Consider the following 18030-nt stretch of genomic DNA (forward strand, 5'->3'; position numbering starts at 1 on the left):
AGATATAAAACTGTATTTTTTTGTGAAGAATCAACAAGTGGGACACAATCATGAAGTGGAATGACATTTATTGGATATTTAAAAAAAAATTGAACAAATCAAAAACTGAAAAATTGGGCGTGCAAAATTATTCAGCCAACATAAGTTAATACTTTGTAGCGCCACCTTTTGCTGCGATTACAGCTGTAAGTCGCTTGGGATATGTCTCTATCAGTTTTGCACATCGAGAGACTGAATTTTTTTCCCATTCCTCCTTGCATTTGTGAACAGCAGTTTTCAGTTCTTTCCACAGATTCTCGATTGGATTCAGGTCTGGACTTTGACATTCTAACACCTGGATATGTTTATTTTTAAACCATTCCATTGTAGATTTTGCTTTATGTTTTGGATCATTGTCTTGTTGGAAGACAAATCTCCGTCCCAGTCTCAGGTCTTTTGCAGACTCCATCAGGTTTTCTTCCAGAATGGTCCTGTATTTGGCTCCATCCATCTTCCCATCAATTTTAACCATCTTCCCTGTCCCTGCTGAAGAAAAGCAGGCCCAAACCATGATGCTGCCACCACCATGTTTGACAGTGGGGATGATGTGTTCAGGGTGATGAGCTGTGTTGCTTTTACGCCAAACATAACGTTTTGCATTGTTGCCAAAAAGTTCAATTTTGGTTTCATCTGACCAGAGCACCTAATTCCACATGTTTGGTGTGTCTCCCAGGTGGCTTGTGGCAAACTTTAAACAACACTTTTTATGCATATCTTTAAGAAATGGCTTTCTTCTTGCCACTCTTCCATAAAGGCCAGATTTGTGCAATATAGGAACTGATTGTTGTCCTATGGACAGAGTCTCCCACCTCAGCTGTAGATCTCTGCAGTTCATCCATGGTGATCATGGGCCTCTTGGCTGTATCTCTGATCAGTCTTCTCCTTGTATGAGCTGAAAGTTTAGAGGGACGGCCAGGTCTTGGTAGATTTGCAGTGGTCTGATACTCCTTCCATTTCAATATTATCGCTTGCACAGTGCTCCTTGGGATGTTTAAAGCTTGGGAAGTCTTTTTGTATCCAAATCCGGCTTTAAACTTCTTCACAACAGTATCTCGGACCTGCCTGGTGTGTTCCTTGTTCTTCATGATGCTCTCTGCGCTTTTAACGGACCTCTGAGACTATCACAGTGCAGGTGCATTTATACGGAGACTTGATTACACACAGGTGGATTGTATTTATCATCATTAGTCATTTAGGTCAACATTGGATCATTCAGAGATCCTCACTGAACTTCTGGAGAGAGTTTGCTGCACTGAAAGTAAAGGGGCTGAATAATTTTGCACGCCCAATTTTTCAGTTTTTGATTTGTTAAAGTTTTAAATATCCAGTAAATGTTGTTCCACTTCATGATTGTGTCCCACTTGTTGTTGATTCTTCACAAAAAAAATACAGTTTTATATCTTTATGTTTGAAGCCTGAAATGTGGCAAAGTTCAAGGGGGCCGAATACTTTCGCAAGGCACTGTATGTCCCTTAAGGTCCTTGTGTAATTGTAATGTGATATTGTACCCCCTAGCTCGATTGTCCATTGTATATAATCTAATATATACTTGTGTTCCCTCATGTACTTTCTGTATTGATTTGTTGTTAATAAAATAAAATAATAAAAAATATTTAAACATTTAAAAAAAATTAAAAACTGCCTCTTTCGCACTGGACAGTTCCGGTCCCCAGCAACGTGGGCATCCCTACAGTTGACACACCTTTATCCACCGAAACTACACAGGCATAGCTAGCTATCGCCAAGTATTTAATTAAAACGTCTTTGTGAACTACTCCGTGTCCCCCTGTAAACATAGTCCGGCTATTTCCGGTCGAAATGAACTGTTTTCCGGTGTTACGCCTTTCTGGCTCCGATACCCTTCACTCATTTTGTTTTTCCGGGAGTGCTCCATCTTTCTACGGCTAGCTATCTCTCTGCGGCAATCAAGGAGCAAAAACATCTTTCCATATCTGGAATAGCTTCACTCACCCAAGCGACGCAGTTTCTTATTGAAATTACCTCTCAAAACAAGTTTGTACCTTTCAATTTCTAATGATGATTTGTTGTGGTTTTAACGTTAATGTTATCTAGCTAGCGCTAGAATGCTGGAAGTACAGAGGCCTACAATCATCCCTAGCCAGCTAACGTTAGCTAGCTTAGTAGGACAGATATTTTCCACTACTCCACGGGCCTGGTGTCACACCCAAGACAATAATTGCCCTGTAATTGGAAACATTTGACTCTGTTGTGAGCTTTTAGCTAGCTAACTACATTTATAATAATAACTAGTCTGTTTACAAACATGTTTTCCATATGTAATGTTATTATAAAGGGAAGTAAACTGCAGTACAGACTACCAAACTAGCTAACGTTAACTACCGACATTAGCCAGTGAAAGTGCTGCTGTTGTGACGTACAACTGATGTCTCGTAGTGGCATGGGATGCTGTTATAGTTCTGCTTTGCTTGTTCCCTTGCATTCAACTATATAAAGCATATTTAGAAGCCAAGAGTAAAGATATAGCTATAATTTTTTTGTATCATAGGCCAATGATGTGTCCTTTCTATCCTCTAATGCTGGATTAAATCTGTAACAGATTTGAAGACCAACAATGACTGACTCAAAATATTTTACAACAAATAAAAAAGGTGAGTCTTAAAACGATTATTGGTATTGTCTTCTTCAATGACACATTGTCCCCTTGATCATGAGTACATGCCTACCATTAGGAAAGTGCAACATAACTCTTAATGGAAATAGATTGGCTCGTACTCTCCTCACAGAAACAGGATGCATGAAATTACCACTAAAGGCTGAACTGTTCATGCCAAAGCTGCCAACTGAGCTGACTGTTCAACCACTGTTGCTGAATGAGAGCATCATTCTGTTGTCACACTGGACTCTTGCTAATGCTGCATCTGTATCCTGTTACAGGGGAGATATTTGAGCTGAAGGCAGAGCTTAACAATGAGAAGAAAGAGAAGAGGAAGGAGGCGGTGAAGAAGGTCATTGCGGCTATGACTGTGGGCAAGGATGTCAGGTACAGTACAGCTGATTGCTTCCTGTGACACTTCTGTGTGTTGACCATTCATCCCTCTGACATTATCTAATGACCTTGGAATTGTTAGATTACTTGTTAGATATTGCTGCACTGTTGGAACTAGAAGCACAAACATTCCGCTTCACTTGCAATAACATCTGCTAACCATCTGTATGTGACCAATACGATTTGATTTGACCTGCATGCAGCTTCTGCTCTCCACACTTCTCAGCAATAATTTTTACTTTAATGTAAAAGGGATTGCCTACTTGTCTATTATTAGCAAGTTATGTATTATAATCTCTATTATTAACGGTATACTCCCTGATATGGCCTTTAATGCACTACGTAAACAGCATTGTGAGTCAATTTCTGCAATAATTGAAGCATTGAAGCACGAAGCTAAACTTCTCCTCTGTTTTGGTCCCGTTGCTACCACATTGTAACAGCGTGAAGTGAACCTGTGCACATGCGCAGGTATGACCTAAAATTGTCTGTCCTTTAGCTCCCTCTTCCCAGACGTGGTGAACTGCATGCAGACAGACAACCTGGAGCTGAAAAAGCTGGTCTACCTGTACCTGATGAACTATGCTAAGAGCCAGCCTGACATGGCCATCATGGCTGTCAACAGCTTTGTCAAGGCAAGGCCTTTTCTTTTTTAAAAATATGTTTTTAAAGGTATGAGAGAGAGAGATATCAAAGGGCAGTAGGTTGGACTCAAACCTACGCCGGCACTAGACATGTGTGCCAGAAGCTGCAGCATTACCTACATACCAGCCGGGAGGCATGGCCTTTTATTTGACATAAAAATACACATTTACATGGTTTTCCACTTACTTTGGCTGTTAACATATTACACAGGCTAGCCATCGCAATACTGCACTTCCCCATCCATAGATATCTCACCTCTCTCTCCCTCAGGACTGTGAGGACCCTAACCCCCTTATTCGGGCCCTGGCCGTGCGCACCATGGGCTGCATCCGTGTGGACAAGATCACAGAGTACCTGTGTGAGCCGCTGAGGAAGTGTCTAAAGGACGAGGACCCATACGTGAGGAAGACGGCAGCGGTGTGTGTGGCAAAGCTCCATGACATCAATGCCCAGATGGTGGAGGACCAGGGTTTCCTGGATTCCCTCAGGGACCTCATCGCTGACTCCAACCCCATGGTAGGATAGGCTGGCAGTAGGCCCCTAGGCACAGCCCAGACTATGTACACTACTGGTCAAAAGTTTGAGAACACCTACTCATTCAAGGGTTTTTCTTTATTTTGACTATTTTCTTCGTTGTAGAATAATAGTGAAGATGTCAAAACTATGAAATCACACATGGAATCATGTAGTAACCAAAAAAGTGTTAAACAAATCAAAATATATTTTATATTTGAGATTCTTCAAATAGTCACCCTTTGCCTTGATGACAGCTTTGCACACTCTTGGCATTCTCTCCACCAGCTTCACCTGGAATGCTTTTCCAACAGTCTTGAAGTAGTTCCAACATATGCTGAGCACTTAGCTGCTCTTCCTTCACTCTGCGGTCCGACTCATCCCAAACCATCTCAATTTGGTTGAGGTCGGGGGATTGTGGAGGCCAGGTCATCTAATGCAGAACTCCATCACTCTCATTCTTGGTAAAATAGCCCTTACACAGCCTGGCGGGGGGTGTTTGGTCATTGTCCTGTTGAAAAACAAATGATAGTCCCACTAAGCCCAAACCAGGTGGGATTGCGTATCGCTGCAGAAGGCTGTGCATGCTCTAAGTGTGCCTTGAATTCTAAATATCACACACAGTGTCACCAGCAAATACACCCCCACACCATGACACCACCACCTCCATGCTTTACGGTGGGAAATACAATTGCGGAGATCATCCGTTCACCCACACCGCATCTCACAAAGGGACGGCGGTTGGAACCAAACATCTCCGATTTGGATATCAGACCAAAGGACAAATTTCCTCCGACCGGTTGGATGTCCATTGCTTGTGTTTCTTGGCCCAAGCAAGTCTTTTCTTATTAGTGTCTTTTTTAGTAGTGGTTTCTTTGCCGCAACTTGACCATGAAGGCCTGATTCACACAGTCTCTTCTCAACATCAACTGTTCAGCTGAGTCTGTTACTTGAACTCTCAAGCATTTATTTGGGCTGCTATTTCTGAGGCTGGTAAACTCCAATGAACTTAACTCTCTGCAGCAGAGGTAACTCTGGGTCTTCCATTCCTGTGGTGGTCCTCATGAGAGCCAGTTTCATCATAGCGCTTGATAGTTTTTGTGGCTGCACTTGAAGAAACGTTCAAAGTTCTTGAAATGTTCCGTATTGACCGACCTTCATGTCTTAAAGTAATGACGGACTGTCGGTTCTCTTTGCTTATTTGAGCTGTTCTTGTCATAATATGGACTTGTCATAACTGGTCTTTTACCAAATAGGGCTATCTTCTGTATACTCCCCCTACCTTGTCACAGCACAACTGATTGGATGAAACACATTAAGAAAAAAAACATTTCCACAAATTAACTTTTATGAAGGCACGCCTGTTAATTAAAATGCATTCCAGGTGACTACCTCACAAAGCTGGCTGAGAGAATGCCAAGAGTGTGCAAAGCTGTTTTCAAGGCAAATGGTGGCTATTTGAAGGATCTCAAATATAAAATATATATTGATTTGTTTAACACTTTGGAAAATAGTAAAACATAAAGAAAAACCCTTGAATGAGTAGGTGTTCTATAACTTTTTACCGGTAGTGTAGATGTCAGGCGGCATTCTCAGACTTCGTTTACTTTTCTTGTCTACTTCGGGAGCCTGGGGTAATTTAAAAACAGCCTGTAAGGGTGTTGTTCCAGGACCTGTTTTAACAGTTTCTCTTGATTGACCCTATTTCACTGATGAAAGTCCATTGGCAGACAAGACAGACCACTGATCACTGTATCTGAACCTCCAGGTGGTGGCCAACGCAGTGGCAGCTCTGTCTGAGATCAGTGAGTCCCACCCCAACAGCAACCTGCTGGACCTCAACCCCCAGAACATCAACAAGCTTCTGACGGCCCTCAATGAGTGCACTGAGTGGGGCCAGATCTTCATCTTGGACTGCCTGTCCAACTACAACCCCAAAGACGAGCGCGAGGCCCAGAGGTATGCACACATCTTTAGTTGTCACCTCAAAAAAAGTAGATTCATTGAGTTCTGTTATCATTCTGAACTTTTTCCCCCAGGTCTATATAAAAACTGAACTAAAACCTGATTTAGTTGTCAGAGTAACATATATATTTTTTAAATTATAAAAAATAAAAAAAAACTTTATTTTACTAGGCAAGTCAGTTAAGAACAAATTCTTATTTTCAATGACGGCCTAGGAACAGTGGGTTAACTGCCTTGTTCAAGGGCAGAATACTCATCCAAGTTTTTTCTTGTGGGCCAGCTTTTGTATGTTAGTTTGCAAACTTCTAAATCCTGCTGCATGGTACTATGCTGCCCAAAAAGCTGTCTTGTGAAATGTATATTTTCTTCTACTTTATGCTTGCCAGCCAAGAAATGTCCCGTCTTGGACACACGAGTGACACTTGCATACAAGGAAAACAAACAGACATTGCTCCACTGTTTGTTTACCCTCGCAGTGTATTTACATGTGGTTACAGAGTATCACATCAATCATTCCAAATAGGTTATAGAAATGCACCAAATTTCATATATTCATCCCGATATGTTTATATGCATACATACACTATATGACCAAATGTACAGTGGCTTGCGAAAGTATTCACCCCCTTGGCATTTTTCCTATTTTGTTGCCTTACAACCTGGGATTAAAATACATTTTTGGGGGGTTTGTATCGTTTGATTTACACAACATGCCTACCATTTTGAAGATGCTAAATATTTTTTATTGTGAAACAAACAAGAAATGAGACAAAAAAAACAGAACTTGAGCGTGCATAACTATTCACCCCAACAATGTCAATATTTTGTAGAGACCCTTTTTGCAGCAATTACAGCTGCAAGTCTCTTGGGGTATGTCTCTATAAGCTTGGTTCTGGACATTTTCGCCCATTCTTCAAGGCAAAACTGCTCCAGCGCCTTCAAGTTCTGCTGGTGTACAGCAATCTTCAAGTCATACCACAGATTCTCAATTGGATTGAGGTCTGGGCATTGACAAGGCCATTCAAAGACATTTAAATGTTTCACCTTAAACCACTCAAGTGTTGCTTTAGCAGTATGCTTAGGGTCATTGTCCTGCTGGAAGGTGAACCTCCTTCCCAGTCTCAAATCTCTGGAAGACAAACAGGTTTCCCTCAAGAATGTCCCAGTATTTAGCGCCATCCATCATTCCTTATGTTCTGACCAGTTTCAAAGTCCCTGCCGATGGAAAAAATATCCCCACAGCATGATGGGGATGTGTTCTCGGGGTGATGAGAGGTGTTGGGTTTGCGCCAGACATAGCGTTTTCCTTGATGGCTTATTTTTTTCTTTAAGCAATGGATTTTTTCTGGCCACTCTTCTGTAAAGCCCAGCTCTGTGGAGTGAACGGCTTAAAGTGGTCCTATAGACAAATGCACCAATCTCCGCTGTCAAGCTTTGCAGCTCCTTCTGGGTTATGTTTGGTCTCTTTGTTGCCTCTCTGAATAATGCCATCCTTGACTGGTCCTTGAGTTTTGGTGGGTGGCCCTCTTTTGGCAGGTTTATTTGACTTCTGAAGGTAATTGGTTGCACCAGATCTTATTTGGGGGCTTCATAGCAAAGGGGGTGAATACATTTGCATGTACCACTTTTCAATATTTTTGGGGGGTTGTTTAGAATTGTTTAGAAAAAATACTTTTTCATTTCGCTTCACCAATTTGGACTATTTTGTGTATGTCCATTACATGAAATCCAAATAAAAATCCATTTAAATTACAGTTTGTAATGCAACAAAAAAGGTAAAACGCCAAGGGGGGTGAATACTTTTGCAAGGCACTGTATGTGGACACCTGCTCGTCGAACATCTCATTCCAAAATCATTGGCATTAATTTGGAGTTGGTCCTGCCTTTGCTGTTATAACAGCCTCCACTCTTCTGGGATGGCTTTCCACTAAATGTTGGAACATTGCTGCGGGGACTTGCTTCCATTCAGTAACGAGCATTAGTGATGTTGGGCGATTAGGCCAGGCTCGCAGTTGGCGTTCAATTCATCCCAAAGGTGTTTGATGGGTCAATGCTCTGTGCAGGCCAGTCAAGTTCTTCCATACCGATCTTGACAAACCATGTCTGTATGGAACTCACTTTGCGCACAGGTGTATTGTCATGCTGAAACAGGAAAGGGCCTTCCCCAAACTGTTGCCACAAATTTGGAAGCACAAAATCTTCTAGAATGTCACTGTATGCTGTAGCATTAAGATTTCCCTTCATTGGAACTAAGGGTCCTAACCTGAAACATGAAAAACAGACCCAGACCATTATTCCTCCTCCACCAAACTTTACAGTTGGCACTGCGTTCGGGCAGTTGGCGTTTTCTTGGCATCCGCCAAACCCAGATTCGTCCGTCGGACTGCCAGATGGTGAAGAGTGATTCATCACTCCAGAGAACGCATTTCCACTGCTCTAGAGTCCAATGGCATCGAGCTTGACACCACTCCAGCCGACACTTGGCATTGCGCACAGTGATCTTAGGCTTGTGTGGGGCTGCTCGGCCATGGAAACCCATTTCATGAACCTCCCGACAAACAGTTCTTGTGCTGACATTGCTTCCAGAGGCAGTTTGGAACTCGGTAGTAAGTGTTGCAACCACGGACAGATATTTTTTTTTACACGCTTCAGCACTTGACTGTCCCGTTCTGTGAGTTTATCAAATCAAATTTTATTGGTCACATACACATGGTTAGCAGATGTTAATGCGAGTGTAGCGAAATGCTTGTGCTATGCTTGTGCTTCTAGTTCCGATCATGCAGTAATATCTAACAAATAATCTCACAACAACTACCGTATACACACAAGTGTGAAGGAATGAAAATCTACATATAAATATATGGATGAGCGATGGCCGAACGGCATAGGCAAGATGCAGAAGATGGTATAGAGTACAGTATATACATATTAGATGAGTAATGTAGGGTATGGAAACATTATATAAAGTGACATAGTTTAAAGTGACTAGTGTTACATTTATTACATCCAATTTTTAATTATAAAAGTGGCTAGAGATTTGAGTCAATATGTTGGCAGCAGCCACTCGATGTTAGTAATGGCTATTTAACAGTCTGATGACCTTGAGATAGAAGCTGTTTTTCAGTCTCTCAGTCCCATCTTTGATGCACCTGTACTGACCTCGCCTTCTGTATGATAGTGGGGTGAACAGGCAGTGGCTCGGGTGGTTGTTGTTCTTGATGATCTTTTTGGCCCTCCTGTGACATTGGGTGCTGTAGGTGTCCTGGAGGGAAGGTAGTTTGCCTCTCTGGAGAGCCTTACGGTTGTGGGCGGAGCAGTTGCCGTACCAGGTGGTGATACAGCCCGACAGGATGCTCTTGATTGCGCATCTGTAAAAGTTTGAGTGTTTTTGGTGACAAGCCAACTTTCTTCATCCTCCTGAGGTTGAAGAGGCGCTGTTGCGCCTTCTTCACCACGCTGTCTGTGTGAGTGGACCATTTCAGTTTGTCCGTGGTGTGTACGCTGAGGAACTTAAAACTTTCCACCTTCTCCACTATTGTCCCGTCGATGTGGTTCGGGGGGTGCTCCCTCTGCTGTTTCCTGAAGTCCACTATCATCTCCTTTGTTTTGTTGACGTTGAGTGTGAGGTTATTTTCTGACATAACACTCCAAGGGCCCTCACCTCCTCCCTGTAGGCTGTCTCACCGTTGTTGGTAATCAAGCCTACCACTGTAGTGTCGTCTGCAAACTTGATGATTGAGTTGGAGGCGTGCATGGCCACACAGACATGGGTGAACAGGGAGTACAGGGAGAGGGCTGAGAACACACCCTTGAGGATCAGCAGGTTTCCTACCCTCACCACCTGGGGTCATCCCATCAGAAAGTCCAGGACCCAGTTGCACAGGGCGGGGTCGAGACCCAGGGTCTCGAGCTTAATGACGAGTTTGGAGGGTACTATGCTGTTAAATGCTGAGCTGTAGTTGATTAACAGCATTCTTTTGTGGCCTACCACTTCGCAGCTGAGCTGTTGTTGCTACTAGACATTTCCACTTCATAATAACAGCACTTACAGTTGACCGGGGTAGCTCTAACAGGGCAGAAATTTGATGAACTGACTTGTTGGAAAGGTAATATCCTTTGATGGGGCCGCATTAAAAGTCACTGAGCTGTTCAGTAAGGCCATTCTACTGCTAATGTTTGTCCATGGAGATTGCATGGCTGTGTGCTCGATTTTAATACACCTGTCAGCAACGGATGTGGCTGAAATAGACAAATCCACAAATTTGAATGGGTGTCCACATACTTTTGTGTATATATAATGTACTACTACTGCATCAACACAATCCAAAACATAGAACACAAACAAAAATCAAAGCTATGGTGTCGCAGATCCGGAGGACATGAGAACAGAATTAGCAGAGGTCCTGCTTTTCTGAACAGTGTGGTCTTGAGTTGTGCCTTAAAGGAGGACAGAGACTTTGCAGCCCTAATAGTGTCTGGAAATGCATTCCGGAGCCGCGCAACTGAAAGCCCTGTCACGATAGATTTTAGTCTGCACCTGGAGGAGCGAAGGGTGCGTGTGGGGCAGGAGAGTAAAATGAGGTCAGACCGGTACTTGGGTCCAGAGTTGTGGATAGCTTGGTAGGATTGAACCAGGATTTTGTAGTCGATACGTGGGCATATTCAGAGCCAGTGGATGTTGAACAGCACTGGAGTGAGGTGCTTGTCGGAGGTGGTGTGGGTGAGGACACGTGCATCACAGTTCTGGAAATATTGTCGCCTGATTAGGCACTTGGCATATGCACTAACAAAAAGGGCATTACAATAGTCCAGACGGGATGAAATAAAAGTGCTCCAGTTTGTGATGCCATAGGTCACAACCTGCCAATGTTCTGTTGATGGAAAAATTTGATTTTGATCATACTGTTGATGTGGGCCTCAAACAAGAGGTGACTGTTAAATATCACACCCAGGTTGTGAACCTCACTGGAGGGGGTGACCTTGACACCAACAATATTGAGGCTGCTAATGTTGTTTTTATTGTGCCAGTGCCAATCAGGACGTCCTCTGTGTTTTTGCAGTTTAACTGAGGGAAACTTCACTGCATCCACGCTTTGTTGTCCTGCAGGCAGCTGACCAGGAGTGCAGTGGCACTGTCAGTGTTGAGACGTACAGCTGAGTGGCGCCAGCATAAAAGTGAAACCCCAGTCCGTGTTTCCTCAAGATGTTTCCCAGTGGCAGCATGCAGATACAAATCAGCAGTGGTCCCAGGACCGAGTCTTGAGGGGCCCCCTGTCTGACCTACTAGGGCAGATGGCAAAATAAATTGTGGCGATCAATGAGAGAGTACCGGACAGTGTCTGACAGGCCCAGGAGCTTCTCCATGCGGTCCAGTAGGATGGCATGGCTGACTGTGTAATGCTGCACAGAGGTCCAGCAGAATGAGGATGCTGGCAGCCCCAGAGTCGTTATTGTTGACTCTTATCAGGGCAGTCTTGGCACTGTGTCTAGCTCTGAAACCCGGCTGGAAGTGCTCAAGTAGGTTGTGAGTGGCCGGATGGTTTTGGAGTTAGAAACAGTACGTTCGAGGAGCTTGGAAATAGGCCTGTATTTCTTGAGGTTGTCAGGGTCAGATCCAGGCTTTTTAGGTACTGGTCTGACTGTGGCCAGTTTGAGCTGAGTAGGGACACATCCAGTGATGGGGTACTTGTTGATCATTTCGGTGAAGAAAGGCTACAGAGCAGGTAAGCATGTCATAGGGAGGTGGGCCTCATTGTCCTAATTATCTTGGTTACATCAGCTGCAGTGACTGTGGTGAAAGTGGAGAACCTTGACTCAGGGAGCGTAGGACTGGGTAGCTCAACTACCGGAGCTGGAGAGGACGGGATGGTGTTATTGATTTTTTTCAATTTTTCTTTGGAAGAAGCACAGGTATTGATTGCACCTTCGGGAGGCTGAGGTAGCAGAATTGATTATAGGTTGGAGGAGCTTGTCCACCGTAGAGAACAGGGAGTTACCAATGCCGTTGCTGATCAGTTAGGACCAGTAGGATGTCCGAGGTGCATTTAAGGCTTGTTTGTATTCTTGCTGATGTTGCTCATACATCTGCGCTTATACAGTTAGTCCAAGTTTTCTTATACTGTTGTTCTAGACGACGGCCAGTTGCTTTCAGAGAGCGTTGCTCTGCTCCTCGGTGTACCAGGGAGAAGATTTGGAGAAAGACACCATTCGGGTTTCCGAAGGAGCAACTTTATCCAGTATGGAGGCAAATGCAGTGTTGTGTTGAGCCACGAGTCAGTAACTTGCAGGTAGGAGATGGATTCAGTAAGCTGGCTAGTGTTTGTTTTTAGACTCCTAAACTGAATGGAGTGTTTGTTTGGCCGAGTGGGTAGAGGAATCGCTAGGGTGAAGGTGATGAGTTTATGGTCGGACATCCCTGACACGTTTCCTTCCAATTTGGAGAATTCCACGTCTGTAGTACAGACCAGGTCTAGTGTATGGCCTTTGTTGTGGCTGGCAAAGTCCACGTGCTGTTGGAGTCCAAAGATGTCCAGGACATCAGCCAGGCCGGTAGAGAGACTGCAGTCGACATGTATGTTGAAATAACCAAGCTCTAGCATAGCAGGGCACAAAGGGCTCAGGAGTGTTAGTAGCTGAGATAGTTGCGCAAGAAAGTCAAAGTTGAGCTTTCGGAGGTCGATAAATCAGCACAGCCAGTACTGATACAGAGCCAGTGCTCTTGAAAGCCATGCATTCAAAACATGAGATTGCTGGTACTGGAGTAGACTTCACAGTGCCGTCATTCCTGCAGATTACATCCAATCCACCACCATGTCCAGATGTGTGAGAACAGTCCAGGTAGGTGTAACCAGATTGAGTACATTGTTTGAGGGATATGTACTCGTTGGGCTGATGCCAAGTCATACTGAGGCAGAGAAAGTCTAGACCTCTATCAGTGTCATTAAGTAGTAACCCTTTGTTGTTAATGGATCCTGCATTTAAAAGGCCCAGTTGAATAACTTTGGAAGTTGCCAAAGAGGCAGCCTGCAGTACAGGCCAGTGTCCTTTATTATCCACCTCCGGTGTGCGTGATGTACTGCTCGCAGTGTGACTGCACACAATAGACATGTGTTTTTTCTGCATTTTTTTCCTGAGGATTGTCGTGGAATATTTCTGAGAGACTTTTGGATTTCTTCAAAACAATCAAACTTTATGATTAATTATTGCAATAACGGAGTGGTCAACGACCACCCTTAAGTGATTCCTGAGAGCCCAACGAAAAATATTTGGGTTTCAGATCTTTATAGCAAAGTACATCCTCCTGAATGTTCATGACAAACAACAGATGTGTTGAATTATACAAAGGTACATTGTGATATCAAGCAGCAGACAGCAAGATTTACATGGTGCCAAATGTCTGTCTCTAGGTCTTTTACTACTTGTTTATACAGAAATACTAATGCAACATAGGACACTAGGTCCTTCCCTCAAATTGTGAAGTCCAGTGTTCATCTGCAATGTGGGAGAAATAAACTGGAAGGGGGTTTGCCTGGCACTGGCAGACAGGCCAGCATTTCACAGACACTAATCATGGAATGGAATGCAGTCTTTAGGTTTTATCACTAAGGCATTGTAAATCAACTGTCAGCGTTAAGCCTCAGAGGCTTCTCTCAGAAGAACAGACAAAGTGTGAAAGTACTAATACAAGAATACATTCTAATATAAAGTCATGTGAATAACATAATGTTGTAATTTCCACCACAGGATTCTGTATTGTATAAGGCTGTTTTTCATCTCCCTGCACTTCTGAGGAATCTTTGGGTGTAGTGAGTGTTAGTTGCTGCCACTTCTGTATCTTTTGGTCCAGCCTTTGATCCAATAAATGGGAGATAAGAAGAGATGAGGATCTCAGAGGATCGGAGCTGGTATTTGAATCCAAACAATTAGCTATTTGGTTGGAGAAGTAGTCAAATATGTTAACTAATTTAATGTTGTTGAGGGGGAAAAATACAATACTTGATTAGCTACAGTGCCTTGCGAAAGTATTCGGCCCCCTTGAACTTTGCGACCTTTTGCCACATTTCAGGCTTCAAACATAAAGATATAAAACTGTATTTTTTTTGTGAAGAATCAACAACAAGTGGGACATAATCATGAAGTGGAACAACATTTATTGGATATTTCAAACTTTTTTAACAAATCAAAAACTGAAAAATTGGGCGTGCAAAATTATTCAGCCCCTTTACTTTGCCGTGCAGCAAACTCTCTCCAGAAGTTCAGTGAGGATCTCTGAATGATCCAATGTTGACCTAAATGACTAATGGTGATAAATACAATCCACCTGTGTGTAATCAAGTCTCCGTATAAATGCACCTGCACTGTGATAGTCTCAGAGGTCCGTTAAAAGCGCAGAGAGCATCATGAAGAACAAGGAACACACCAGGCAGGTCCGAGATACTGTTGTGAAGAAGTTTAAAGCCGGATTTGGATACAAAAAGACTTCCCAAGCTTTAAACATCCCAAGGAGCACTGTGCAAGCGATAATATTGAAATGGAAGGAGTATCAGACCACTGCAAATCTACCAAGACCTGGCCGTCCCTCTAAACTTTCAGCTCATACAAGGAGAAGACTGATCAGAGATGCAGCCAAGAGGCCCATGATCACCATGGATGAACTGCAGAGATCTACAGCTGAGGTGGGAGACTCTGTCCATAGGACAACAATCAGTCATATATTGCACAAATCTGGCCTTTATGGAAGAGTGGCAAGAAGAAAGCCATTTCTTAAAGATATGCATAAAAAGTGTTGTTTAAAGTTTGCCACAAGCCACCTGGGAGACACACCAAACATGTGGAAGAAGGTGCTCTGGTCAGATGAAACCAAAATTGAACTTTTGGCAACAATGCAAAACGTTATGTTTGGCGTAAAAGCAACACAACTCATCACCCTGAACACATCATCCCCACTGTCAAACATGGTGGTGGCAGCATCATGGTTTGGGCCTGCTTTTCTTCAGCAGGGACAGGGAAGATGGTTAAAATTGATGGGAAGATGGATGGAGCCAAATACAGGACCATTCTGGAAGAAAACCTGATGGAGTCTGCAAAAGACCTGAGACTGGGACGGAGATTTGTCTTCCAACAAGACAATGATCCAAAACATAAAGCAAAATCTACAATGGAATGGTTAAAAAATAAACATATCCAGGTGTTAGAATGGCCAAGTCAAAGTCCAGACCTGAATCCAATTGAGAATCTGTGGAAAGAACTGAAAACTGCTGTTCACAAATGCTCTCCATCCAACCTCACTGAGCTCGAGCTGTTTTGCAAGGAGGAATGGGAAAAAAAATTCAGTCTCTCGATGTGCAAAACTGATAGAGACATATCCCAAGCGACTTACAGCTGTAATCGCAGCAAAAGGTGGCGCTACAAAGTATTAACTTAAGGGGGCTGAATAATTTTGCATGCCCAATTTTTCAGTTTTTGATTTGTTAAAAAAGTTTGAAATATCCAATAAATGTCGTTCCATTTCATGATTGTGTCCCACTTGTTGTTCATTCTTCACAAAAAAAATACAGTTTTATATCTTTGTTTGAAGCCTGAAATGTGGCAAAAGGTCGCAAAGTTCAAGGGGGCCGAATACTTTCGCAAGGCACTGTATATAAAAAATAAGTTGAGAAAAACAATGCACATAAACACCTAAAACAAATAATTAAGGATACGTTTGCAGGAGTGAACTACCAAGGCAACCATGGAATTCAGTATAGCATTGAGATTGATACAGGTAACTGCCAAAATAAAGGAAACACCAACATAAAGTGTCTTTATAGGGCATTGGGCCACCACAGCATCAATGTGCCTTGGCATAGATTCTACAAGTGCCTGGAACTCTATTGAAGGGATGCGACACCATTCTTCCATGTGAAATTCCATAATTTGGTGTTTTGTTGATGGTGGTAGAAAACACTATCTCAGGCTCCGCTCCAGAATCTCCCATAAATGTTCAATTGGGTTGAGATCTGGTGACACGCACACGCGTTAAACCCCCCATTCTCCTTTGAGACCCCTCTTTCAAAGTCACTGAGATCTCTTCTAGCCATGCTAGCCAGAAAAAAAAATATCTGAGCTACTTGTTATGTACCAATTAATTATGTCCTGTAAAGGGAGTTGTGATTAATCTCCACAATAAGTCCTGTGTACTAAATCACCACCAGACGTTTATTGCATCTAAAGTAACTGCTGAGTTTGTGCACTAAAATCACTTATGGTGTTGTCAACTTTTAAATCGTTTGTAATATAGATTGCACTAATAAACCCACCTGTCCTCTTTATTTTCCAGCATCTGCGAGCGTGTCACTCCCCGTCTCTCCCATGCCAACTCGGCGGTGGTGCTGTCGGCCGTTAAGGTGCTGATGAAGTTCCTGGAGCTTCTGCCCAAGGAGTCGGACTACTACAACACCCTGCTGAAGAAGCTGTCCCCACCGCTGGTCACCCTGCTCTCTGGGGAGCCAGAGGTCCAGTATGTGGCCCTCAGGAACATCAACCTCATCGTCCAGAAAAGGTCAGTGGAATGTTTGGTGTTGGATAAGGCCCAGTGAAGTAAAAATTGTGATTTTTCTGTGTTATATATACAGTGCAATTATTCAGACCCCATGGACTTTTCCCACATTTTGTTAGGTTGCAGCCTTATTGTAAAATGAATTTAATTTTTTTTTTCTCTCAATCTAATTTTTATTCCAATTTCATAGTGTGGAAATATTTGTATTTATTTATTTAACCTTTATTTAAGTAGGCAAGTCAGTTAAGAACAAATTGGCCCATTGTTATCCGGGTTAGGTTTTGGCTGGGGTAGGCAGTCATTGTAAATAAGAATTTGTTCTTAACTGATTTGCATAGTTAAATAAAGGTTAAATAAATAATTACAAATATTTCCACACTATGAGGTTGGAAAAATACTGTGAAAATGAAAAGACTGCCTGAAAGGTCATCCTGTTTTGTTTGCCTGGCGTTTTGGCCTGCCTGGTGACATCACTAGGCGGTAAATCAGTTAATCAAATCAAGCTGTATTTATACAGGCCATTTCAGACATGCAATGCAATGTGCTTCACAGGAAAAAATGAAAATAAAAAAACAGTGAATTTATATTTCTGTTTTTATTTTCACTGTTTTTTATTTTCATTTTTTGTATGTATATATATATATATATATACATACACACACACACACACACACACACACACACACACACCAAACATGAGGGGAAAAAAATAAGCACAATAAAAATTGAAAGATTAAAAAGCACCCTAAAGAAAAGCAAAGCTTAAAAGGTGTGTTTAAGATCTCTTTTAAATACAGTACCAGTCAAACGTTTGTTTTGGTTACTACATGATTCCATATGTGTTATTTCATAGTTTTCATGTCTTCACTATTATTCTACAATGTAGTTAATAGTCAAAATTAAAGACAACCCCAGGAATGAGTAGATGTGTCTAAACTTTTGACTCGTACTGTTTGTCCACAGTTTCTGGCCCCCCTCCGGTTCTCTGGTAGGCTGTTCCAGACGCTGGGGGCATAATAACTAAAGGCTGCCTCTCCATGCTTCTTGGTCCTAGACTTTGGGAAAGTTAAAAGGCCAGTGCCAGAGGACCTGAGAGACCTACTGGGTGCATAACTTAAAAGCACGTCTGACATGTATCGGGGTGCACAATCGTAGATTGATTTAAAAACCAATAAAATACTTTTTAAAATTAATTATAAAAGTCACAGGCAGCCAGTGCAGAGACCTTTAAAAACCGGTGTAAATGTGTGCTTTCCGTCTGGTCTTGGACAGTACCTGTGCTGCAGCATTCTGTATGTTTTGC

General features: G+C 42.6%; 1 protein-coding gene across 3 annotated transcripts in view; it reads left to right on the forward strand.

The window, feature by feature from the left end:
- The first annotated feature begins 1814 nt into the window (after nt 1-1814).
- Nucleotides 1815-18030, forward strand: part of LOC118391100 (AP-2 complex subunit beta) — a 67043-nt gene continuing 50827 nt past the window's right edge. Inside the window, exons 1-7 of one of the 3 annotated variants that reach the window (XM_035782124.2) lie at nt 1815-2052; nt 2567-2669; nt 2956-3061; nt 3567-3702; nt 3983-4228; nt 5994-6184; nt 16509-16730. In XM_035782124.2, coding sequence (XP_035638017.1) covers nt 2633-2669; nt 2956-3061; nt 3567-3702; nt 3983-4228; nt 5994-6184; nt 16509-16730 — 938 coding nt within the window. In that variant the 5' untranslated portion in view covers nt 1815-2052; nt 2567-2632. The remainder of the gene's footprint in view (nt 2053-2566; nt 2670-2955; nt 3062-3566; nt 3703-3982; nt 4229-5993; nt 6185-16508; nt 16731-18030) is intronic. The other 2 variants (XM_035782125.2, XM_035782123.2) reach the window with 2 other exon arrangements.

This window comes from Oncorhynchus keta, chromosome 12 (genome assembly GCF_023373465.1).
Source record: "Oncorhynchus keta strain PuntledgeMale-10-30-2019 chromosome 12, Oket_V2, whole genome shotgun sequence".
Taxonomy (NCBI): domain Eukaryota; kingdom Metazoa; phylum Chordata; class Actinopteri; order Salmoniformes; family Salmonidae; genus Oncorhynchus; species Oncorhynchus keta.